The sequence below is a fragment of the Dermacentor andersoni genome, chromosome 7, assembly GCF_023375885.2.
Source record: "Dermacentor andersoni chromosome 7, qqDerAnde1_hic_scaffold, whole genome shotgun sequence".
NCBI lineage: Eukaryota > Metazoa > Arthropoda > Arachnida > Ixodida > Ixodidae > Dermacentor > Dermacentor andersoni.
The window spans coordinates 52,345,882-52,372,610 of NC_092820.1; the positions used below are offsets into that span (position 1 = coordinate 52,345,882).

At 43.4% G+C, this 26,729-nt stretch overlaps 1 protein-coding gene across 1 annotated transcript; it reads left to right on the forward strand.

The window, feature by feature from the left end:
- Positions 1-1,633: 1,633 nt before the first annotated feature.
- LOC129385787 (vitamin D 25-hydroxylase-like) lies at positions 1,634-26,179 on the forward strand. Its single transcript, XM_055072903.2, has 4 exons — positions 1,634-2,122; positions 16,839-17,097; positions 17,757-17,947; positions 25,534-26,179. Exons 1-4 carry the CDS (start codon positions 1,981-1,983, stop codon positions 25,710-25,712), a joined length of 771 nt encoding a protein of 256 aa, XP_054928878.2. The 5' UTR covers positions 1,634-1,980; the 3' UTR covers positions 25,713-26,179.
- Positions 26,180-26,729: the final 550 nt, after the last annotated feature.

Below are 26,729 nucleotides of genomic sequence, written 5' to 3' on the forward strand. Positions count from 1 at the left end.
ATGATGTTTCATTTCTGAACCAAACTATGTTAAACCTGAAGCTTCACCTGCTGAGTGCCACATGAACAGTGAAAGTGGTAACACATAGGTTCGCACATATATGGAATTAAGTAAGAATGATGCAGCTGAGGTTGGATATCTGATTCATGAATAAAGGGGGAGCATTTATTGTTTCTTGCCGAACTTCAAAGAAAAAAAAAAACCGCAGCCCGCATTTGTCTAGGTGCAGTACTGATGGCTATAAGTACACGCTTACAAGAAATTCGGTCGTAAAGCTCGGGGAAGACCGCTTTTGTGGCGAAAACGAAAGAAGCCAATACACCGCTACACTTGAAACTATTTTTTCTATATCAAAACTGATGCCTTTACAGATAAACAGTCTGGAGCGTAAATTGAGCTAGGATGTATGGGCAACTTCGGTGGAAGTAGAATAAGAGTGCAGACAAATGAGCAGCCTAGAAACAGGCAGCAAGTGGTAGGTGTTGCTGACACAGCACGAACCACGATGGTCGCTGCTTTCAGGCAACTGTGCAAACGTCCGTAGATGTCATCTCCCTTTGATTATATCGCTATTATTAAAGGAAGAGCAGAAGTGGGAAAATATTTGACAACTTGAAGTTACCAACAGAGAAAAGGGCGTAAGTTGCTACTTTGCTCACCTGCTCCATAATCGAAACTGAATGTGGCCTGTCAATTAAAATTTAGTATGCTCATAAGCTATGAGAAATCTCCACAATGAAGCAACGTTTGTGCTTTTAAAAGTTGTACTCTACCTAAAAACAACGTAAAAGTCACTTTTTTTTAAATATGATGATTTTTTTTACCCTGCGTAATGGCTCTTAGCTAGTTTGCTTATCTAATGTTCTTGCCAGTCAAGTTGCAGATAAATTTAGATTGGACTGCAATTTTTCACTCTTGTCGTTAGCTCATTTGGTATAATTATGGATGAGTCGAGAAAAGGAAGTGGTTATGAGGTTGACGCCTTCAAAAGAGCCGATATTTCACGGATTTTTTTTTTCATCTTGCAAAGCTGTGGTGTTTTTATTTGTAGAACCTACAAGTACGAAGTGGCTACTAACATTCCATTACACGCACTTCTCCGGGAATGTTGTCTGGCACGTGCAGCTTCTAGTACCTCGTAAACAGTACAAATTTTGACTACTTTGAGCACTAGGAGCTAGGTCATCAGAAACTTGATGCTCTGAATTCTGTAAACGATTTGTAACATTGTTTCTTTAAACATTATCATTGTCGTCTCCTGAACCCCTACAATGGCTTTAACCTCGGTTGTAGCATTTAGTTGTACCATTACGTTATTCTATCGAAAGCAATGTCTCATTTCTGAAAATTTTGAGTACTACATAATTTGGCATTGGTTTCTGATAGAATATAGACGAACTCCATAGCCCTATATGATGGTTTACAGTACAGTTGAGAAAGGTGCAATACCACCACAAACACAATTATTATAATAAATAGAATTTTCGTCGGAAATTACAAAAAAAGCAGAAGCAGAATTTACAAGCGCTGGGTGTCCATAGTGACAGTTGTCTACGTGAGTGCTTCGCAATGTGACTACCAATGCGCTTCTCCAATTTAGTGTTTCTCAAGGTTCAGACAGTGTGTGTTGGATACAGCAACGCTTAGAATGGTGTTTATGGTGGCACACCATACTTGACATTTGAGGTTTAGTTTTGCGTTTGGAAACAGCTGTGCGGGCTATAATGCGCCTGACTCATATTGTTCATCATCAGTCCAATATATATAATAAAGCCTTTGTAAAATGAGGCATGATTAAGGTGAGGACTGTAAAGTTTGCATACGTAGAAGGACTGACTACCGAAACTACTTGCATTCATGAAAGGATAAAAGTTGGACGAATTGGAGTGAAGTGCATTGGAGAGGCTGACGAACATATCTGAGGAGCCTTACGTTGGCTTAGCCAACTCTTACCCCACAGTGTATTTTCATCTCAGTACCATGTGGACTTTTTATTTTGATTCAAGGGAACAGATAAAAAAATACAAACCGCCGTCGACGGAGAACACCGAGCGGGATTTCATTGCTCAGTACACCAAGAAGATTGAACAGGCGAAAGGCGAGCCCGATCCAACGTTTCAATGTGAGTCGCGAAGGTTTAGCACTCCTTTGTATGACATAGTTATATTTAACTCTCCTCCGCTGCAGCTACCACTTATTACACGTTTAGGAGTCAATTGTTGAATTAGTTAAAAATTCAGTTGACTTCCGGCATGCGGCAGTGCATCTCGCATGTGCGAAAACAGTCATCTTGATGGGCGATTCAAACAAGTTATTTGGCGGCCACGTAAATGTTAGAAAGGTGTGAGCGTAATTGTTTGTAAGAATATCAAGAGGCCATGTCACGATATATGTCTATGGGCTTAGGATGATGATAAGAACTGCAGTCCAGTCGAAGACGAAAATAGCATTATTTTTGATATATTTGCATTAGAAGTAAATCAAAATTAAAAGAGACTGAGATGAACAAAAAACTGCATCAAGAAAAGTTTTATTCCAGTACAGTGGGCATTCGAACTGGTCACCATCCACAGCTTAACCGCTTGGACACCTTGCTTTTAGACTGTGCACTGCTTTCCTGGGAAAATTTGTAACCGGCGAGGTTCAATTTTTCCTCTGTCAACGGGCGCACTAGACAACATCTTAAGAACTTTATTATTGAGTCAAATACCGAACTAATTCTAAAAGCAGGTCATTCAATGCGATGTGTCCCAAGCCCTAGTAAGAGCAACCATCGACGATTCTCTTGAAAAAATTGGGCTGGTTGACTAATGTGTTAATGAGGTTTTAAAAATGTATTTTTGGCTAACAAAAACTGGCTGGCGTCAGCCCTCTTGGATGCTACCGCTAATAGGCAAGTGTTGGGAGGAGAAAATTTTAGAACTCGTGACTCAATGTCAAATATTTGTCGTGACTCAATGACAAATAATTAGCGTGACCGTCGTAGCACAAACACCCTAAAATTAAAGGAAACAGAGAGGACCAAGTGGAAAGGACAGGTGAACAAGGACAGACAACAAGTTATCCTGAATGACGAATATTATCGGAGATTATTCTACATTCCTGGTTATTCATGTGCCGTCATAGCGGAGCACTGTTGAATTTCTGGTGTTCATTTATCGGAATAAAAAGCGAGGATATATGCATGTTCAGCAAATCTCTCAATAAATATTCACACGTGTACATGTTTATTTTTATCGGGTCACCTGTTCCACCGTCTAAAAATTTTATCCCGCAGCGTTGGACGCGCCTGCATGTATCGAAAGTTTCTCGAATGTTATCTGAGGTTCTATCCGCTCCCTGTTGTCCCTGAATCTAGTGCAATCTGACCGAATGTATGCGCAACGCAGATTGCGTAGTACTTTCTCCAAGACACAATAGCGCCAGCGGTTACTCTGGAGTCTTCGATCACTCATGCACAAAAGCCGACGCGCTGACCCGCTGATCAGATTTTAGACAATCGCCGACTGTATTGGCCACTATTGTATTTCTTTGAGCGTAGCCTGTTTTGGAGCGCGCAGGTTTGCCGAAGACAGTGCTAGTTTCGTCATTAACAGTTTTGCTATTTTCTTCACCGTCACTACTACGTGACGTCTGGTGGAGGTTCTTGTGCGTTCACGTACCAAACGCTGCCGCAAAGCCACGATTCGATCCTGAAACCAGAGGACACCACCGTCGTCACGCCGGATCATCGAGCTAGGCTCAGGCTTCAAAATTTACGCCCCGAGCACGGACTTCTTCCCGAGACGGCCTGGACGTGCAAGGCCGTGACAGCAGACACGATGACAGCTCAAGTTCCACCTAAACCGTTCGAGTTGCAGCACCCCATGGAACCAACTACCTTCCGCGGATCCTCATTTGGCGACACCGAAAGCTGGCTGAAAGGGTATGAAATAGTCGCTACGTTCAACAACTCGAACTACGACGACCAACTGTGCCATGTTTACTTCTCCTTGCAATGTGCCGCCAGGACGTGGTACGACAGCCGTGAGTCCACGCTGACAACGCGAAACCTCTTCCGCGGCAGCTTCTTGAACGCCAGCACCAGTGTATTCCGCAAATACAGGGCTGAGGCAATACTGAAATCCCGTGCGCAGCTCCCAAACGAGAGCATTGCGATCTGCTAAAATGAGATGGCCCGCCTGCTGCGACACACCGACGGAAAGATGTCTGAGGAAAATAAAGGCCGCTTCCTGCTGCGTGGTATGAAGCACGAGCTTCTCACCAGTCTGATTGGCGACCACCTGAAGGCAGCAGCTGAGTTTTCGAAAGAGGTATCGACGAATGAGAAAACTAAGGAAATGGGTAGCAGGCAACCTAACCACCAAGTACTCACGCTGCACTGCGCCCTCCAAGCACTGCGCTCGGCCGTCACCCGCCGCCATGGTCCCCTCCGCACCAGCGCCGGGGACCTAAAGCGCCCCAATTCCATTGTCCATGGCCGCTGCTGCCTACACGACGTACCATCGCTCAGTGCAGTGTTCCAGGGAAGACCGACGTCTGGCGCGGCCCCAACCACAGTCCGCTCTGCTATCACTGCGGAGAAGTGGGTCACGTCTACCGCCTGTGCCCATCCCGCACTTTGGGACTGCTAGGGTTCACCACCAGCGCCCTGCACCCCCAGAAAGGCGAGCGACCTCGCGATATCACCGACTAATTCGCCGCCACCCAGTGGAACCCTCGACCACCATTCCTTTCGCCATCACTAGACCGCGACCTGTCGACCCAGTTCCTACCATAGACTCACCCAGCCCGCGGCCGGACCGTGAGCACATATCCAGAAAACTAAAAGTATCAACCCACGGAGGTGCGGTTGCTGTACGTCCAAATGCCGGGGATCCTCCGCCGACAACGACCAGGCTTCAAGATCTTTCTCGACGACGCAACAACGACGCGCCGGCATCGCGACGAAACGGCATAAGCCAAGAGCACGCTTGCGAAAGCCCTGATGACGCGACGTATCAGCCACAGGTCAATGCGGCACAGCCGTGATACAACACGAAGATCGAACTGCAACACAGGGGAAAGCACCACCGACGTTGAGCTGGTTATCGACGGCCGCGAAGTCACCGCTCTTGTAGACAGCGAAGCCTACTACTCCGTCACCAGGGGATTATTCGCTGTCACGTTGAAGAAAGTCAGGACTGCATGCGACAGCCGTCAAATTCGGGCACTTGGGGGACACCTGACAACGTCGAATGGTATCTGCACGGCACGAATTACAGTTCATGACCAGACTTATCCTGCAACGTTTGCTGTCCTGGAACAGTTCTCCCGAGAAGACATTCTCGGTATGGACTGCCTGAACCAACACGGTGCAATCATCCACCTGAGGTCGAAGCGGATAACGCTGTTCCTTCCACTCAGCGTGTCTTGACTGTACTTGAGGATCTAGCCTTCATCCCGCCTCGGTCCACCAAACTCCTCGAGCTCGGCCTGCACAACACACTAGAAGAGATCGCCAAGGCTCAGGAGCGAGCGCAGGTGATCCGACTCACTACCACCAAGGCGGACCACCACATTCTGCGCGAGCTCGGCTACTTCTCTTCGATGACCAGGGATCCACCGAATTTAACGCCGGTCCTCCGTGAGATGCGAGACCTCAACACGATGGCTCCTATTTCGCGAAACGGGCATCATGACCACAATAGAGGCAGGCGGCTTGCCCGGACGACCACCTATCTCCAGAGCAATGGTTGTGAAACCGGACGACGTCACGTTTGTGGACAACATCGCCTACCGGAAAAACCGAGCCTTCGTTTCGGTCATAGTCTCGTCCACTCAGCGGACCCTGAACTCCGCCGCTATCCTCACCCGCGACCTAGGGCGCTATACCGTAACACTATTCCAAACTTTTCTATTCCAATTCTGTAATCAGGCTTCTACGATTGGCTTAAAATTTTTTTGAAACACCCCCACTTCGCCTGTCTGTCACGCGACGTCACGAAAACCGCGATATCTCCCCATCTGATACGACGCGTACAGACTGATTATGCATAATTGGACCGAACAAAAGAAAAATAGTTATTTCAGATTCGACACCTTTTCGCCATTAGACCTCGGCTATTGGTCAAAAGTTTTAGGGCTGCACCCACTTCACCTGCCTGTCACGCGACGTCGCAAAGCCGCGAAAACTCGCCGCGTCAAAGTGACGTGTACGCGTTAGAGATGCATTAATATCGCGAACAAAACTTCATTTTCTTCTGAAGAGCCACAGGCTGCCCCGTTCCGTAAGCAATAAAAGATAGCTGCCACCGATCGCTTAGGCACTGGCTACTCGCACCTACGGGAGAGCATGGGTTGATTTGCGTATAATAAAACTTCTTCAGTGGCCGTATAACGTTTTCGAGCAATTTCGGCACGTTTACAACCTCGTTCTGCCAACTGTTGTTTGCTGAGGACTTGTCTTAGCGTCATTCTTAAGCTTCCGTTGCATGCCACCGCAATTTTGGACCAGCGACCGTAAGCTAAGCAAGGGAAAGCGGACCGATCGCACACGCTGGCACCACCTCTTTCATCCAGTTATCAATATTTACTGCAGTGGCTCAGGCCCATTGAATCTCTCTCCATTTGAGAGTGCTCCTCGCCTCTTGAAAGCCAATTAGATAAGACAAACCGCTTAGTGTAGGCAACGTTATTCGTTTTTAAAGCAAACAAAAGTGACCTCCTATGAATGAGGAGAGCGTTTGATTGGTCTGTTCAGACAACCTTGCAGGTGACCACCCGGGGCTTGCGTCGGCGGTTACGGAAATTTGACGCCAGGAGAATGGAATAAAATATATTGGAATAGTTTTACGGTATAGGGGCTCTAGATGTGGCGGAGCAAGTAGCCATCGCCCTGGCAGTGCTCAACGGCAAACGGGAAGTGATCAATAGCGAATCCTAACCCGCCATCAAAGCCTTCGAAGATGGCGTCGTCTCTGACGTGGCGTTGCGCATTCTCCAAAACGCGAATCCGAGCACCCTCAAACACCACACTTTCATCTGGTTCCCCGCCCACCTCGGAAGGATGCCGGGCGCCCCGCGCAACTTCAAAAAGCTCGCCCAAGACGCAGCTTGGGCGAGACGCGCTCATTATGTGCAGCGAAATCACAAAACACTGTCTGTTACCACACTCCAAACTTAACAGGCCTCAGGCACTTAGAATACGCTTACCACACACGCACATGCACCAGACCACGCCAAATTTTACGTTTTCTATACTGCCGAGTACCCCAGCGACATGTGCCCCTCATGTGCAGCGGTGGCGTAGAGGTAGAACTCCCGCCTCGCGTGCAAGAGGTCCGTGGTTCGAATCCCGGTGCCGCGCAAATTTCCACCGGATAAAAAAAAAATCCGCGTGTTGATAAAATTGCATAAAAAGGCCTGGAGTGTGGCCTGATCCTGGTGACCAGAACCGGTAACGCACTCTCTCACCAGAGCAGGATTGGCCACCCTGGTGCAGTACTTGGCCACAACATCCTATATGAACACAACAATCAAACCCCGGCCCCTCAGTCCCCAGCAGCTGCGAAGCAACTGACCACGGCGGCGGTCAGACCTGCGACGCAGCAGAGGGCCGCCATTGGAATATGAACCTGGCAACGTTTAAAGCTAGAACGTTATCTAGTGAGGCGAGTATAGCAGTGCTATTGGAGGAATTAGAGGGCAGTAAATGGGATATAATAGGGCTCAGTGAAGTTAGGAGGCCAAAAGAAGCATATGAAGTGCTAAAAGGCGGGCACGTACTGCGCTACCGGGGCTTAGTGGAGAGACGAGAACTAGGAGTCGGATTCCTGATTAATAAGGATATAGCTGGTAACATACAGGAATTCTATAGCATTAACGAGAGGGTAGCAGGTTTTATTGTGAAATTTAAAAAGACGTACAAATTGCAGGCAGTACAGGTTTACGCCCCTACATCCAGTCATGATGACCAGGAAGTGGAAAGCTTCTATGCAGACTTGGAATCGGCGAGGGGTAGAGTGAAAACGAAATACACTATACTGATGGGTGACGTCAATGCCAAGGTAGGCAAAAAGCAGGCTGGAGACAAGGCAGGGGCTAATATGGCATAGGCACTAGGAATATCAGGGGAGAGTTATTAGTAGAGTTTGCAGAACAGGATAATATGCGGATAATGAATACCTTCTTCCGCAAGCGGGAGAGCCGAAAGTGGACGTGGAGGAGCCTGAACGGCAAGACTAGAAATGAAATAGACCTCATACTCTGCGCTAGCCCTGGCATCGTAAAAGATGTGGACGTGCTCAGCAAGGTGCGCTGCAGTCACCAAAGGATGGTAAGAACTCGAATTAGCCTAGACCTGAGGAGGGAACAGAAGAAACTGGCACATAAGAAGCCGATCAATGAGTTTGCGGTAAGAGGCAAAATAGAAGAATTCCAGATCAAGCTACAGAATAGGTATTCGGCTTTAACTCAGGAAGAGGACCTTAGTGTTGAAGCAGTGAGCGACGATCTTGTGGGCATCATTAAGGAGCGTGCAATACAAGTCGGCGGTAACTCCGCTAGACAGCACACCAGCAAGCTATCGCAGGAGACGAAAGATCTGATCAAGAAGCGCCAATGTGAGAAAGGTTCTAACCCTTTAGCTAGAATAGAACTGGCACAACTTTCGAAGTTAATCAACAAGCGCAAGACAGCTGACATAAGGAAGTATAATATGGATAGAATTGAACAAGCTCTCAGGAGCGGAGGAAGCCTAAAAACAGTGAAGAAGAAACTAGGGATTGGCAAGAATCAGATGTATGCGTTAAGAGACAAAGCCGGCAATATCATTACTAATATGGATGAGATAGTTCAAGTGGCTGAGGAGTTCTATAAAGATTTATGCAGTACCAGCGGCACCCACGACGATAATGGAAGAGAGAATAGTCTAGAGGAATTCGAAATCCCACAGGTAACTCCGGAAGAAGTAAAGAAAGCCTTGGGAGCTATGCAAAAGGGAAAGGCAGCTGGGGAGGATCAGGTAACAGCAGATTTGTTGAAGGATGGTGGGTAGATTGTTCTAGAGAAACTGGCCACCCTGTATGCGCAATGCCTCGTGACCTCGAGCGTATCGGAATCTTGGAAGAACGCTAATATAATCCTAATCCATAAGAAAGGGGACGCCAAAGACTTGAAAAATTATAGACTAATCAGTTTACTGTCAGTTGCCTACAAACTGTTTACTAAGGTAATCGCAAATAGAATCAGGAACACCTAAGACTTCTGTCAAGCAAAGGACCAGGCAGGATTCCGTAAAGGCTACTCAACAATAGACCATATTCACACTATCAATCAGGTGATAGAGAAATGTGTGGAATATAACCAAACCTTATATATAGCTTTCATTGATTACGTTTGATTCTGTCGAAACCTCAGCAGTCAAGGATGCATAACGGAATCAGTGTGTAGACTAGCCGTATGTAAAAATACTGAAAGATATCAATGGCGGCTCTACAGCCACTGTAGTCCTCCATAAAGAAAGCAACAAAATCCTAATAAAGAAAGGCATCAGGCAAGGAGATACGATCTCTCCAATGCTATTCACAGCGTGTTTACAGGAGGTATTCAGAGGCCTGGATTGGGAAGAACTGGGGATAAAAGGTAATGGAATATACCTTAGTAACTTGCGATTCGCTGATGATATTGCCTTGCTTAGTAACTCAGGGAGCGAATTGCGATGCATGCTGACTGACCTGGAGAGGCAAAGCAGAAGAGTGGGTCTCAAAATTAATCTGCAGAAAACTAAAGTAATGTTTAACAGTCTCGGAAGAGAACAGCAATTTACAATAGGTAGCGAGGCACTGGAAGTGGTAAGAGAATGCATCTACTTAGGGCAGGTAGTGACGGCTGATCCGGGTCATGAGACGGAAATAATGAGAAGAATAAGAATGGGCTGGGGTGCGTTTGGCAGACATTCTCAGATCATGAACAGCAGGTTGCAATTATCCCTCAAGAGAAAAGTGTACAATAGCTGTGCCTTACCAGTACTCACCTACGGGACAGAAACCTGGAGGCTTACGAAAAGGGTTGTACTTAAATTAAGGACGACGCAACGAGCTATGGAAAGAAGAATGACGGGTGTAACATCAAGGGATAAGAAAAGAGCAGATTGGGTGAGGGAACAAGCACGAGTTAACGACATCTTAGTTGAAATCGAGAAAAAGAAAAGGGCATGAGCCGGACATGTAATGAGGAGGGAAGATAACCGATGGTCATTAAGGGTTACGGACTGGATTCCAAGGGAAGGGAAGCGTAGTAGGGGGCGGCAGAAAGTTAGGTGGGCGGATGACATTAAGACGTTTGCATGGTCAGTAAGGGTTACCGACTGGATTCCGATGGAAGGGAAGCGTAGCAGGGGGCGGCCGAATGTTAGGTGGGCGGATGAGATTAAGAAGTTCGTAGCCGCATTCATAGCCGGACTGGACAACTACCCGCCGAGGTTCTTACGGTCTTCGGTGGATTTCATCCGTCTGCAGGGCATGGAAAAAGGGTGTGTAAAATCATGCGCTCCGAATGGATGAGGCAGGCAAGGATCTACCGTCAGTCTTTAAGACAGCGCTTGTCTACGTCGTCTTTTTTGTCCTCCGTCTATGTTTGCGCTGTAATTGACGAGTTATACCATGGAATTCCAACTAGCCCGTAGTCAGACCTTGCGTAGGAAAGCCATGGACACAATTAGTACATGACCGGGGTTGTTGAAGAAGTATGGGTGTGGCCTTTGCCCTGCAGTGGGCGTAACCAGGCTGATGATGATGATGATGCATTACATAAAGAATATAAAACCGAAGAACGAAACAGGGTATCTTAAACAACAGTAGTACAATGTGAAACAAAGAATTGAAATATTCAGAGACAGAAGTCAGATAATGGGCGAATAGCAGAACTGAATAAATTGAGATCATCGCGCAAGTTATTTTGTTCTGTTACAAGACGTATTATAGCTTTAGAGGTGCAAGATGAATTCACGTGGAAAATGCTAGGGTCAGGCAGGCTAGCATGAGGCACGCAGAAAGTTACATCTCACAGTAATTGCGGACAGGAGAAGTGATTCTGGATTATTTTATAGAAAGATAAGTAATCACCGGGGTTGTTGGAGAAGTATGGGAGAGGCCTTTGCCTTGCAGTGGGCGTAACCAGGCTGATGATGATGATGATAATGATGAAGTACTCATGGTACTTGCGCATTTCATAGGTATAATATTAAACATGCACAGTACTCACTCATAGGCATAAAATACACGGCGTCCGAGAAATTGATCATACTGGATACGAATGCAACGTCGCTGAACACATTCATTTTCTGCATCATTGGTCAAATTCTTTTAGTTCCATACAACAGAACCAAACTATACCTTCGAGTGGACAAAAGAAGAATACAAGAGAATATGTGGCCTAACTTCAGGTAGGATATATTAACGATGCTTGAAACATGTTCTTCGAAGGTTAGCCGAAAGTCAACCAATATTCCTAAGTCACGCGTACAACTCTCTCTTCTTAAAGAAATGTGGTCAAAATAGTATTCATATACTAAAAGGCACACTTTGCGGTTAGTGGAAACAACAAGTGTCTTAGTCACATTATAGCGCGAAATGTGAATATATTGAAAACATAAAATATAATAATATAAAGTGCATATAAAAGCGAATACATTGACAACAAAAACATTCCTTACAACAAACAACATACTTTTCGAAGGCGTCTGTCAACAGTCACACAATTATTTGAAGCAATAGACAGTGTTGCAGAAGCCCTTAATTGTAGCGAACAAGTTGATATCATCGCTCTGAATTTATCAAAGGCATTTGATAAGGTTAACCTTAGCAAGCTAATTGAAGATCTTTATGGGTATATTGTAAATTCAAAAATTTTTAAGTGGATTCAGGCTCACTTACAGAACAAACAACAGTTTGTTGACATAGATGGCGAGTGCTCCTCTCTCCTTCCTGTATCATTAGGTGTGCCTCAGGGGTCAGTTTTGGGCCCAATTTTGTTCCTACTGTATAATAATGATATCGCAACTGATGCACATCCTATGATTGAAGTGCGGTTGTTTGCCGATGACTGCCTCTTGTTTTGCTGAGTTAAGAGTGTTTCTTGTCAAAAACGACTAAATGATGATTTATTTCGCATTTATAAGTGGTGTGAAAAATGGCATATGCAAATCAATTTTGATAAATCAATTTGCATGACAGTTACGAACAAGAAAACTCCATTAATATTTTCGTACTCTGTAAATAATAATGTAATTAAGCGTTCCACAAGCTGAAATATCTCGGCGTAACAATCACTAGTAACCTAAACTGGAATGAACACGTCGAAAATATATGTCGATCAGCCCAGCGCAAGCTTGGTTTGTTACGGCGTAAATTAAGAGATGCTGCACCAGATATTAAACTTAGGGCATACACTATACCATTGTTAGACCAAATTTAGAGTATGCTTGTATAATTTGGGACCCTCATCAACAATACATAGTAGACAAACTAGAGCGCATTCAGCGAATGGCGGTTAGGTTAACTTTTCTGATTACGACAAACCGCACTCGGTAGCCTCCATGCTCGTCAGGGCGGGTCTCACTACGTTGGCTGTGCGCAGGAAAATCGCAACGCCTTAAGCTTTTATATCAACTCCATAACAAGTTGAACATGAATTCCAGTTTGTATTTGAAGCCTCCTGGAAGAGTTTTACCATGAACTAATCACAATCACGCTATAATGCCTTCTGTGTCCAGAGTTGATGTCTTTAGGCACTCTTTCATTGTCAAGACAATGGTTGAGTGGAATAACTTGAGTTCTGGTGTTTCTGAGCAATAACATGGTTGACTCTTTAGAAGAAGAATTGACAGCGTTCTCTGCGTGAACTTTTTGCTGTGTATTCCCACCCTGTAATAGCCCGGTAGGGCTCGCAGTATTGAAAATAAAATAAATAAACATAAATAAATAAATTAAAAGTTGGAAGCACACCACTCTGCAACAATATTAACATCTTCATGTACTAATTCACAATCCTGCTCTGATTCTATTTCACGGTAAAGTTTAACATCATCAGCGTATAAAAGTAGACGTGAATGACGCAAACATTCTTCAAGGTTATTAACAAAGGCATTGAAATATAATGGTCCTACGATCAGGCTTCCGGAACACTGGAAATTGATTCATAAGGTAAAGAGCAATTACCACCAACGCGCACATGAGTTAACCTAGTTGAGAGGTAGTCTTTAATAAACGTGCATAGGCTAGTACTGACGCAGTAACTCAAGAGTTTATGGATAAGAATATCATGAGACACAACATCAAATGTTTTAACAAGTCGAAGTATACGGTGTCTCACTGTCTTCCCTTAGCAACCGCGGGTCCTGCAGCATCAAGAAAAGAAACAAAGGTTGTTTGTACATACCTATCATGAACAAAGCCATGTTGGTATACACTAATCTTATGGGCAAAAAAAAATCACAGATGTGTAAACACAGCTATTTCAAACACTTTTGCAAACGGAGACAAGGGTGACGCGGGGCGATAATTTTTGATGTTGCTCCTGCTGCCACTTTTATGAACTGGCATGACTATTGTCTTCTTGCAACAAGAAGGAAAGACACTTGTGCTAAAAGCAAGATTAAAGACGTGTATAAGGAGAGGAACAAAAATGGAAGAGCAGCCTTTGTTATCAAAACTAGGCATGCCCTCGTAAGCAAGAGATTGTTTTGGTTACGACTTATTTATGGCCTCCGGGATACCGTGTTCTGTAAAAGTTTATATGTTGAAGTGGTCACTGAAGCTATCCAGACCGTCACCAGAGCTAGGAGCATGCGCTGTATTTAGGACAACTGAGGAAAAATGTGCGGCAAATACATTGGCGATAATAGCGCAGTTTCTAAGAATGCCACGAGATGGATGATTTATGGCATTAATCTCAGCCCGCTCAGAACTGTAATTTTCTACATAGGAGCAGAAACGTTTTGGATAGAATTTTATGCGTTCTTCGACACACTTGACGTATGCATCACTGTCTGTACGCATTACGCGTTTCACCTGGCTTCGCAAGGCACTAAATGTTTCGTGTAACTCGGTAATTCTGTTTTCTTGAACTTCCTATGGCACCTTAGCTTTTTATGGAGTAGACCATGTAATTCCTTAGAAAACTACACAGGATAGCGAGCAGGATGAAAATCTCTGCAAGGAATGAAGGCTTCCAAATTACATTTTACATTATCAGTAAGGATGCTAACTGCCTTGTTCATATCTGTGGCACGGTACAATTCAGACCAGTCGGCATCATTCTAGCAGTGGTAAGAACCTAGATAGTCGCCTCTTGAAAAAACAAATGAGCGAACAGGCTCGCTCAACACATGAATCGCCTTTATAAAAGTTGCGAATTCGAGCGGAGCACGCCAATGGTCAATAGGAAGCAAACCACTAACACCGATAGAAAAATCAGCAACGCAGAAATTAGCCATACGTAATACATACTTAGAATATGACAACCAGAATCCTACGTCCTGCACCTGCAATACCCTGCTTGGTTGACTTCGTTACTCTTGCATATAAATCATTGCAATATAACAGGAGATAACTGTTGGTTTCAGTAGAGGTAAGTCACTGTTACATTACTCCATCAGATGTGCTGTGAGATGCACGACGTGCCAGCGAAATAAATATCCGAAGAAAGCTCCCGCCGGTAATCTTCACCTTGTGGTGCTCCCAAGCTCTGCGCATGAGCAAGTTGTCAATGATCTACGGGGCCCATTTCCGCGATCCTCCGCGGGTAACCGCTGAATAGTCTTGTATGTCGACTACAATATCCGTTAGTGCGAGACGGCAGCCATCCCCTCAGTCACTGCTGCTGGGGTCTCTCTTTTCTTGCTCCACTCCTTAATGATCTGGCATGGGCTGCCTCGAGTGATTATCAACGACAGTGGGTGCCAATTCACATTTCCCCTGACTCACCAGTACGCCTAATAAATTTAGGCTACTTAAGGATCAGTGAGAGAAGAGAATAGAAATACACGACTCGATGTAATTGCCAGCTTCCGTAAGGACGTGAATATACGTGCATCTGCCAAAAATACAGAACATCTTATTTGTTTACAGCCCAAAGAGCAGAGCAAGGAGTTATCTAGTAAACTCGGCAATAACTTTCCACCAATCACTAGAAAACCTCACGATGCCACGATGCTCCTCTATCAAAGTTCTCGGAGCACTCATTTGTTCAAGACGAAGCAGGAACAACTTGGGCCTTCGAGGCACGCATTCACTACCATCACACCCTTCACCTGTTATCAAGTATTTCAACATTGCAATCAGGCCCCAAGAACCCATATCCATGCAAATCGGTCAAGTGCTCGTTGCTTCACGAACGGATTCAATTACCTCATTATCGATCAAGGTAGCCACAAAAAATTAAAAAAAATTACATCGCGGAGGCATCTGGCTCACCACAGGTCGACCCATAAACAAGAAGCTGGACGACTTGTACATTCAGGAAAATTCAAAGAGGCTGAATAAATGGCCAATGAAGCAAGCCAGGCAAAAACGATACATTTCCGAATGACCTATTCAGGATGAGAGAGTCTCGGCAAGCTTGGCAACCTCGCGATAATGTGCAGCTGCTAGTCAATGGCGAGCGCTCCTAGTTAGAAGAGTGGAACAACCATCCCTGGCGGCAAACTTTCCCAGTGAAATGCGGAAAAATAAATCATAAATACTAAGTGAGAAAGGAGAAAGCATCTGAGCGTGCGCATTGCTGCAGAAATCCGGAAGAGTTTGCTGCCGACAATTATCCGCAAGCTATTAGAACATATTTGATTCCAATCGCATCTGGTACTATTCGATCCTCTATTCAATTAGGCTTCAAAAGCTAATATAGGCACACGCCAATTTTTTAGCTAGTCAAGAAGACCACCTGGCTCTTTCATGGTGGAGTCGAGAGGCAGTAGGAACGGCAGCCATCTTAAATGTAAGCGTGTGTTTCTCTCCAGGAAGTTTCACTCAAGCAATAAGCACCTTCCGTGACATCATAGCGAGCAGTTGAGATGCCAAAATTCCGCCGAAGCTACTGTTGGTCGGCCGACCAGTTCGGGCAGGCGTGCGCATAGCTGGGACACGAGGTTTATGGACGGTGACGTTGATAAGCAATAAATCATCGTTCGATCAGTTAAACGAACTCACTCAGTCGTAATTTCCCAGCCACTTTTCAGTATCGTCATCGTAGAGACCAGCGATAATGCAGGGGTCACTTTTCAGAGTGCTGATGGTCCAAGATCGAGCCTTGAGCTGCGGAGAGATAGTTAGTGTGGAAGGGTCACAGTGTTCTTCTGTGTTTATAGTTGCGCAAAGGAGAAGTTAGTGGCGGCCCTACGAATGTTCTAGAGATGGTTAGAGTAGTAGATGGCGAATGAAATAAAATGCACGTATACCATTTAATGAATATCGCTAGTTCAACGCTTCATTCAGAAGGGTCACGCACTGAAGAGGCCCGCAATGATTCTGAGTATACACAAATAAAGATGGACGGTGAATGTTTTGCCCACAATGTAGGTTTGAAATAGATATTTTGAGATACATATCTTTTCAATGGTCCCCTCTGAGAAGTGCCGCAGGGCTGGCTGTTTTTTACACCTCCAGTTCAAACCAGTCCAAATGGCATATCCAATTTCGTACTTCATCACACTACTGATGTAAAAATACCTAACTTATGAAGATCCGGTATTTGCCTCACATGTACGGCAAATACAAAATCTGTACCGAAAGTTTTTCAGAAATATCTATATACGAGCCAGCCAGTAACCTGATTAATGCACGGTGTTTGCCCCCCTACAGACCGCTACCTGGTCGGAAACGTGAAAGACATACTCATGGCGGGCTCGTTCAGCCCGACTTCTACCATGTACTGGCACTTTCTGAATTTCGCCGTGAACCAGGATACTATTCAGGCTCGTGTGCAGCAAGAAATCGACGAAGTAATTGGTCAGCACAGGGAGCCAACGTGGGAAGACAGGAACCGAATGCCGTACACTCAGGCTTGCCTGTGGGAGATGGGACGGTGGAAAACCGGAACACCCCTTGGAGTGGCCAGAGAGTAAGCATTCAGTATGCCGCACTTAAACAGTGTTATTTCCTTCAATAACCAATAAGCTATAAATTTCTCCCGTACGATAAATATTGCTGCATGGAAGAGAATAGAAAGCGATTCGTTATACCACGCGGTTGTAATGTAAATCAGCTTTATAGTTTTTACTCAGTGGGGCAACCAATACATGACTTGAAGCTCAGCTGGCGTAAAAAAATTATGCCAGCGTCTGCCAGATGTTAATTTGCGGTACAGAATGAAGGTTTATGATATGAATATTTCCAATAGATCAGAATGACAGGTTAGCATGCGCTGCTGCTTCTGAGAAATAAACCCAACACAAAGCATGAGAAAGACGCAAAAATCAACCCGTGTAATTTCTACAGATGCCAAATTGATTTTGACATTCTATATAAATGCACTATTGGAGTAGATACTCAGAAGTAGAGCTCGCCTATTTGTTGTTCATCTATGCGTAATTCAGCTAATGGGAGAAACATTCACGCTTGCAGTGCGTAAATTTTATGTTCATTGATTCGGGCATGGCCCAAGAAGTGCTGCAGCTGTGCGCGTAATTTTATCATAGATCTGATGAGTCTGCAAAGGGCGCGGCGCTTTTATATTTTCTCCTTATACTACCCATACGTGGTTGTTTCCCTTTTCACCAGAGCAAGCGACGACATCGTGGAGGATGGCATCTTTATACCCAAGGGGACCGTCATTATTTTCAATCTTTGGGCTGCACACAATGACCCCACGTACTGGAAGGAGCCCCATACGTTTGACCCAGATAGATTTCTTAACGAAGACGGATCAATCCTGCAAGAAAAACCTCTGCACCTGATGCCATTTTCAGTCGGTATGTTAACTCGTCTGAATACGCTGTGAGTGGAAATCGTTTATTTGCAAAGTATTTTAAGTGTGAAATTTTGAACGAATTGAGTTACCTGAAGGATGGTGTTGAAATCCTTTCAGTTATATCAGGAAACATTGTAATGTCCGTGGTCTACAGGCCGCCGTCTGGTAACATGAACTCATTTCTTGAAACCATGGAATCTTGTCTAAGCTTGGCAATGAGCAACAAGTGCGATGTGGTCATTGGTGGCGACTTCCACATAGATAAGTTATGTACAACAGTGAACAGCATGAGTTTTATCTGTTACTTCGATGTTACTGTGTCACAAATATGATAACCACAGCAACCCGCATAACCCCTACTTCCCAAACATGCATGGATCTATTTGGAACAAATATTCATTCTCAACTCATTCACTCGGGAGTTACATGCTGTGATATAAGCGATCATATGGGCATATATTCATTTTGCCAGAAAGAGGTCCCGAAACATTACCTTGGTGTAAAAGCTATATATCAATGTGTAACGGTAGGTTCCCTAGAAATCTTTCGCACGGATCTTCTAGATGTAGGCTTTTCTGACATATATAGCGAAGCTAGAGCGGACAGCGCTTATAACTCATTCCTCGACACCTTCACTCATGTCTATAACAAGCACTTCGTTACAAAATTAAAGAGGCTACCTAAAACAATTAGAAATCCGTGGATATCACGTAGACTCTACACGCGTATTAAAGGAAATCACAAATTATATCAACTATTTATTGATAGAAAAGATACCCTTGCTCTTGAGCACTTTAAGAAATGCAGAAATAATTTCAATTCTGACATACGACAGGCAAAGCACAGACATTACGAAAACTACTTTGCAGCTGCATTAAATCGTCCTGATAATATCTGGCGTAAAATCCGGTCACTTGGCTCTGGCATCTCGCAGGTCACAACTCCAGATAAAATTACAAGCGATGGCATAGAATACTCAGGCAATTCTCTCGCAGAAAAATTTACCAACTTTTTTCCGGCCGCACTGAACTCCTCAGCAGACACAACTCACATAACTATTGATGGATATCCCTCGCCTTTGTTTCTGGAACCTGTCTCTACAAGTGAAATTTTGTCTACGTTCAGAGACCTAAAGAACAGCACATGGTGTGGTGCGGAAAATATACAGATACGTCCAGTTAAGTACGTCATTGACATTATTGCTGCGCCAGTGAAGCGCATATACAACTTATGCTTAGAAATCGCTACTTTTCCCCCGAGAATGCAGATTGCTAGAGTAGCAGTCATATATAAAAAAGGTAGCAAAAATGACTTTGGGAACTATAGACCAATCAGTATTCTGCCCGTCTTCTCAAGAGTGTTCGAGAGGCTCATACTTAAGCGCGTTGAAAGCTTTTTTTTAAATAAACACAGTATACTTTCTGACAACCAGTATGGCTTCAGAAAAAACCGATCGACGGAACTTGCTCCTTTGCACCAGACAGAATATATACTAAGGAACATTGAACATAGGAACCTCGTCTTGGAAATTTTCTTAGATTATAGCACAGCCTTTGCGTAAATCATAGCATCTTGTTTCACAAGCTTGAATGCTATTGAACTAGAGGCGCAGCATTACTCTTGAAAAAATCTTACCCATCGCATAGAAGACAGCATGTCCATATAAACGAATATAAGTCAAGTTTACGAACAGTTTCGTGCGGGGTACCCCGAGGGAGTATCTTAGGACCATTACTTTTAACCTGTGCATTAATGATACCAACAGTGTGGATACTAATGTTCATTTCATAATCTACGCCGATGATACTAGTTTTTTTTATCTGACGATAGCAGTAGTAAGTTAAGGACAAATGCAAATGTGCTCCTGGAAAACATACACATATGGTCCGATAAAATATTTTCTCTTTTAATACTGCAAAGTCAAAGCCAGTACTCTTTCGTCCCAAAAATACAAAAATGCGGTGATTTCGGTGAGTTATCTAATAACAGAGACCAGATTGAGTTAGTAAGGTCATTCAAATCACTTGGCGTAACATTTCATTGAAAACATGCTGTGGGATGACCACGTAGGCAATGTATCATTAAAGGAATCTAGAGCCATAGGATTTATAACGCGTTCCAAAAATTATCGCCCACAAAAGGTAAAACAATCTCGATATCATGCATTATTTCGCTCACATCTAAACTACTGCTCGTTAGTATGGGGCACTGCTACACAAACCGGTCTGAAAAAACTAGGAACTCTCGAAAAACGGGCCCTCAGATTTGTTCATAACCTGCCAAGTAGACACTCAAGAAAAAACTTATTTTTCAAGAACAAGATAATTAACGTTTTCAGCCTCTATGCTTATAGACTACCACGCACCTACAAGCAAGAACAAAGAAGATGCATAAGGTATATATCTGACTTAGCCCGGATTGAATTATCTCATTGCACATATCCACGCCGGCATAAACCACACTGGGTATTACCAAAAGTAAGAACAAAGTATGTGCACCAAATGGTAGCATTACAACTTCCATTCTTACTTAACAAATTATTTGACGAAAATATAGACTTAGGAAGCATTAGCTGCTCTAACCTTCGCAACTACTTTGTCCTTAACGCGTTCCTTTGATTGTCCAAAATTTAGGCATCTGTGAACGTTTCTGTGTCTAATCGTGTTATAAGCGCATTTTTCGTTGCTGTTCTTTCGCTGTTTCGTGAGCATTTTTGTTCTCAGTTGCTGTACTTGTCTTTCTTTTCAATCGATTTATATTTTTTTTTCACACACGCAGGTAATTGTGTACTTTGCATACTTGTTTTTGTACTAATGCTTTGTTTTTCTTTGTATTTGCTGCCGTGACAGAAGTGCCGTCGCATGCCACTGCTCACCTGCTGTACGGAGGATGGGAACTTAGTCAAGCGTCAATCGCTTTTATTCCCATCCCCTCCATCAATGTAATGGTGATGGAAATAAATCGTTATATTATTACTATTATTATCATTGAATAAAAGCATCGATCGGAGCTGAGAGACGTTGACAGCTCGCGCAACAGACTTCCGTGGTCAATCTTGCTGAGAAAAGTTGTTGCTTGAGGCAGCCTTGAACAGTTTGCCCCAGCGATTTGCCCCTTTGCTAGGCCGCTAGCTTTCATCTGTATAGGACATGTTATCAACTGACAAAATTTCATTGGGCTAGTTGCTACGCATCCGTGGTACCAGCCTGTCTGTCCTCTGTATATAGACTATCCACGTAGTTATTCAAGCGGTCACCAAACCGGGCATTGATCACTCAGTGGAGCTCTTCTTAGAAAGGTTGTCTACTTCCTTGAACTTTTGGTGAAATGGAATCCCTGTCCACTGCGACGGCTGAAAATTTTACGTTTCCGCATAATGGCGCAAAGCTAGCAGGTAGTAAATAGTATACAATCGCCGTTAATTAAAACTGGGATAAGCGTCTATAATTTACCTCTGGTCTAAGCGACAAGGCAGAATGGCAGAATAGAAGTACTTGTTATTATGAAGTGCGAACATTTATCGAAGGTTCAGAAGGAAGATTTGTAAACGTTTACGTTACAGAGAAAATGGTACAAAATCAACTAACCCCATAATTTATGTTATAAAGAATTTCTCTTTATAAACACTAATCTGGAATAGGCGAGAAATTATTTGAAAAATAACATGTTTCTTTCTTTTTGACACTTTGTGGCCTTTTCTTTTTGTGTGTCGGAAGCATCCTACTAACCTTTCCCGTTCAGTAAGACCCTCTGATGAAGGCCAACTTGGAAGGGAAGTAGCTACACCTAAACGGTAGCGCTCCGAGGACATTAAAAAGCTAAGCTTGGAGCATTGCGCAAACATATGCAAAGAGATTGTCGTATTAGTAGGTTGTTCATATTGTAAGACTCCGAGTTAAAAAAAGAACATATGTGAAGCTTCCAAGTACTCAATATTACAGCGTGCGCCTTATCTATTTACGTTAGCCTATTTCCTCTCAGTGCTATCGGACCACGTATACAGTGGTTATTCAACTACATGAAATGCCTAATATTATGTGGCTGATTTATTTCTGCCTCTATTATGTCCAGGTGCTTTATCTGTGCTTTATTTTTTCATTAAACGCCTTTGTAGAAGTTCTTACACCTCGTGACAACATCGCTTATTTTCAAACAATGGCTGTCATGTAGGTTGGCATATTTCAGTTTGGCAAATGAAGAGTGCTCTGCAAAACACTCTAAGGAAAGAATGCGCTTCATGGTGGCTAGAAGAAATCATGATTATTGCGATCCGAATGGTGAATCACCATAAATAAAAGTACGCAATGAATTAAGTGAATGTTGTAGTTTTGTTTTGCTTGCTTTATTAGCAGCCGCATACATTCGTAAGATTCGTGTTTTTGTTGCTTTTCAATAAATTTGCAGGAAAAATATGATTACTTATTCAGCCCATATGTCAGCGGGGCGCATCTCAGTTGCCTCAAATCATGCCTCACTACAGGTTTCACTGATTGTCTGCTCACCGATGATTAGGTGCAGCGGTCGCAGTATGATCACCTGCGAAGCGCATCAAAGAATCGGTTCATGTAATTGTAAATTTAGGTTCTGAGAAAGCAAATCAATTGCTCCTTTTCTCTTAACTAAATACACAGAGAACAATAATGGATGTCTAGAAACATTGTTTTTGTTTGTTTTTGTTCTTGTTTTTGTTCAGGTCGGCTTATAAATAATTTGAAGTAGCTAGAGAAGATGGTGCCAAATGCGACGGATATTCGCAAATAGCCGTTTAAGTACCTCACATTGTAGCAAATGCAGGTAACCAAACTTTATTGCGACCGCCCTGGTAGCCAAGACAACTGAGCGATACGACATACTGCTACAAGAGACAAGGTCTCAGAACTTATGCTATGTTTTCTACTTTACGGTAGCTAGCGGGCAGGGCCGGCACATTAATAATTAATTAAGAGACGTAACACGAGTGCTGACTACCCAAATAAAAGGTTATTGCTGAAAATCGTCATTTAAATAAAAAAAAACTCTCACATACGTGCACACGCGTCTCCTACATTTCCTCTACCAAAAGCGAAACAAGAAAGGAGAGCCGTAAACAAGACAGTGGGATGTTTCAACGGTTCGATGTTTCTAAAAACATTTTTCCTTATTGTGTAGTGCGAGTGACGCCTGATATACCCACTTGTCATCGCATTTATTGATTGTGGTTTGATGGGACAATGCTTTATATTTACAAAAATCTTGTCTTAGCATTAGAGCACAATTGGCCCCCACACTTAGTAACATACGTTTAGGTTTTGTGGGCAAAAAAATTCAGGAGAGTTTCTTTGCTTTAGCTATGAAAATCTTCCGTTTAATGGATGATTCTTTAGATGTGGTTGCATAATTCCGAATTTAGAAAATATGTAATTGTACTCACGATTGTTCGCAAAAGCAGAATGAAAGTAGTGATTCAGAGGTAAACAGATCCAAATTTAGCCAAGTGTATGTCAATATACTAAAGATTGTTCGGAAAAGTGGAATGGTACTGAAGTTTACTATTGAATTACCACAAGATGATACTTGAACTGAATCTAGCCAAGGTAGTGTCAATGTACTCAAGATTAATCGCCAAAGTGGAATGGGACTGGTCCTTGAATTACAACAACATAATACTTGATCGGAATTTATCCAAGCGTATGTCAATATGCTCAAGATTGTTCGCAAATGTAGAATGGGACTGAAGATTGCAACTGAATTACCACAAGATAATACGCTACCGTTTCTGCATCCGAGGCTGTTTTGAGCAAAATCATTTTGGTCTATATATAAGCCCCATTCTGTTAAACATTTGCTACCGTACCACTTGAGACACAGCAAATCGGTAAAAATAGAATTGCCCTGTTTTGTTTCCGTTCCGCCATATCAAAATCTTCTCAGCACCACATCTTGCAGAGGGCTAAGGATCAAGTCAGGATGCTAACCACGGGTAAAAACCCCGACCACACAACCAGGACCAGGGCGACTGCCGAAAACTCGGTGAAGTGAGTTACGCAGAAAAATAGCAAGTTATGGAAATGTACTCATTATCTCAAAAGGCCATCAATTATTCCTGATGTCCAATGCCCGGCACGAAAAGTCCTGCGAATTGTGTCATGAACCGATATGGTGTTAGTGTTTTTTGTCGTCCGAAGAAATAATCCAGTCTGTGCCAGGCTGTGCAATAGAGCGCACAAATGTAAGATTCTTTTGCGCACAATTCGTGCAATGTGAAGAATATTTCAACGTTCGTTGTGTGTTGCAACAAAGTTGCGCACGAGATTCCCCTGTCATGCGGATGTTGTGATATAGGTCAAACGTGCAGGTCCATAAGCGAAAGGTTGCAAGAACATTCCTCGAGATTAAAGAACGCTGGTCTATCACATTCGACAACCCATTGCGCAGCTTGCAGTTTAACGCCCACTTTTGAACGCAAACGCGTAATCTGAACAAATGAAAATGAAAAAGGCCCGCCTCGTTTCAGAGGCCTGCGTAATTAACAAATTGGTGGCAGGTGCGTTGGCCAGGCATCACTCGCACTCCACAACAAGGAAAAAAGTTTTTTTTAAGAAGTGTCCGCGCGTTAAAATATCCCACTGCCTTGTCTTGCCGCTCTTCTGTCTTGTTTTGCTTTTGGATGAGGGAATGTGTGGCGCGCGGGTGTACGCATGTGGTGAGTTTTTCTATTTATCTTACTGTTTCTAAGGAATGGACTTTCAGTCGTGAGTCAGGGCACCTGTTACGTCTCTCTTCTTTGTCCGTGCTTGATTGCGTGCTGTAAGCAATAATGTTTGCTACAGTTTGCCGTTGCGCAGCGCCAGCTATCCGCTGGTACAGTATAATCGCTCCTTACAGCCTTTCTTGTTGGAAATATTGCTTTGGGAATAACAATATTTACAACCAATAAGAGACATTCTAAAAAAACAGCACCGAAAGTAATGTTACAAATCTGAGCATCATCAACTGTAATTATATATTATGTCAATTTTCTACTCCCAAAAAACATGGTTCTCCCTCGCATTTCCCAACCGTTCATACGCTAAATCATGCCGATGTTAGGCTATGAGGGTTATTTTTTTTTTTTTTTGCAGCGTGATGCCTAGGGCGTAATACTTGCCCTGGGTAGCTCAAAAATATATTTGAAATATTTGGGGCTGTACTCCAAAGCACTTAATTTCAGCATTGCATAAAACTTCCCTGATCCGTTTGGTTTGCTTTGCCAGTCACTATTTTATTTGACTGATCCAATTCACTCTCGAAAGAGTCAACTAGCCAAAATAGTGGTACTTCTTTTACCTTGTTGCTATTACGACAGTATTTGTGCCGCTGTTTCCAACAGTTGCTCTCAGAGGGCCCAACTATTTCAAAGCTCCCGCCTATGAAGCAACATTTGCGCTCTCAAGACATGTTTACAGATTTTCTCTGGCTCACGTGTTTAAGAATTCCTGGCATCGTTGCGTACGTACCTGTGCTACTCTCTGAGACGTTAGCTTAATTAAATGGCAGTGCACATTCATTCTTATTTTTGCTTTTGCAATCTCATGTGATATTCACCACTGCTTATTTTGTATTTTTCAGGGCGCAGGTCGTGTCCCGGGAATACTTTCGCCTCGATGGAAATATTTCTACTTCTGACTTTTGTGCTTCAAAAATTCCACATAGCCCTAGAACAACCACTGCAGCAAGACATAAATAATCCGGGCCTGACATTACGTGATTTGAAGCATTTGAAATTTCGGTTCTTACCACGTCACTAAATCCAAAACCGTACATTTACACTTCACCGCTTGCAATCTCTTCACACATATCTTTCAGTATGAGCATGAGGTTTTTGTAAGACGTCGACATCGCATGGAGACCACGATCTGATACAAATAAGTTAAAATTTGGCAAATCTTTCATTAATATAAAAAGCGTTCCTTTAAACCCCCAGCACGATATAAGAAAAATTACGAGGTTGCAATTTGAGCAGCAGGTTTTCATTTTAGTTCACAAATGTACCGTAAATATTGTTTTTCTTACAAATGGTCATGGCGGGGAGAGCTTAAAAAAGGAGACGCAACAAGCAATGTCTAAAACAAAATCTAGAGTGTTTCTCACTTGTAACACTTTTCAAAAAGCCTACACATTTTTCGAAAATTACGTCACAAAAGAATAATCATTTGCCCAAGCGGATATCGTTTGTACGAAGAACTAAAGAATAAATTCCGCTAAATAAACCAAATACCACATTCAACTTCTTATAGTCACAAACTTTCTGCCACATGTTTCTTGAAAATTTATTGAATTTTTCATAAAATTTCATTTCTGTTTCCGAGCATTTCAAAACAGCCAAGAAAGTCGGAATAATTGACTTAGACTTATTTGTTGAATTTACATGATTAAGCACGGAGCACTGAGTAGCGCAGGTCGCAGTGCAACCCTGCCTTGACGCAGCAGGAATGAGCAAAGAAAAGTTGCCACCGCACTTCCCTCTTTCTGCTATGTTGTCCTGATTGGGGCTGTGCGAAACTTTTGATGGGATGCATAGTCGCTTTAGCAGCAGGGGTGAGAAGGAACACATCACCGCATCGCATAGTACAGCTTCACTTTACGCCGCCAACTACGTCGGAGGAGGGTTACACTGTAAGCCACGCTTTCAAGTGCACTGTGCGCTATCATATACATTAAGCAAATAACTCTTAGAATCTTAGAATCTTAGAATGCAATTACTACAGGCACGTGTGTCGCTTCTCGCACCCTCAACTACGTCGCGTATCTAATAATGTTGTTTG

Bases quoted from the DNA above. Each gene is read 5' to 3' on its own strand.
- LOC129385787 (XM_055072903.2), top strand. From the start codon at position 1,981: ATGTGGACTTTTTATTTTGATTCAAGGGAACAGATAAAAAAATACAAA. The intron at 17,098-17,756 runs GTAAGCATTCAG...CCTTTTCACCAG, and splicing joins CCCCTTGGAGTGGCCAGAGA to AGCAAGCGACGACATCGTGG. The intron at 17,948-25,533 runs GTATGTTAACTC...TGTATTTTTCAG, and splicing joins CCTGATGCCATTTTCAGTCG to GGCGCAGGTCGTGTCCCGGG.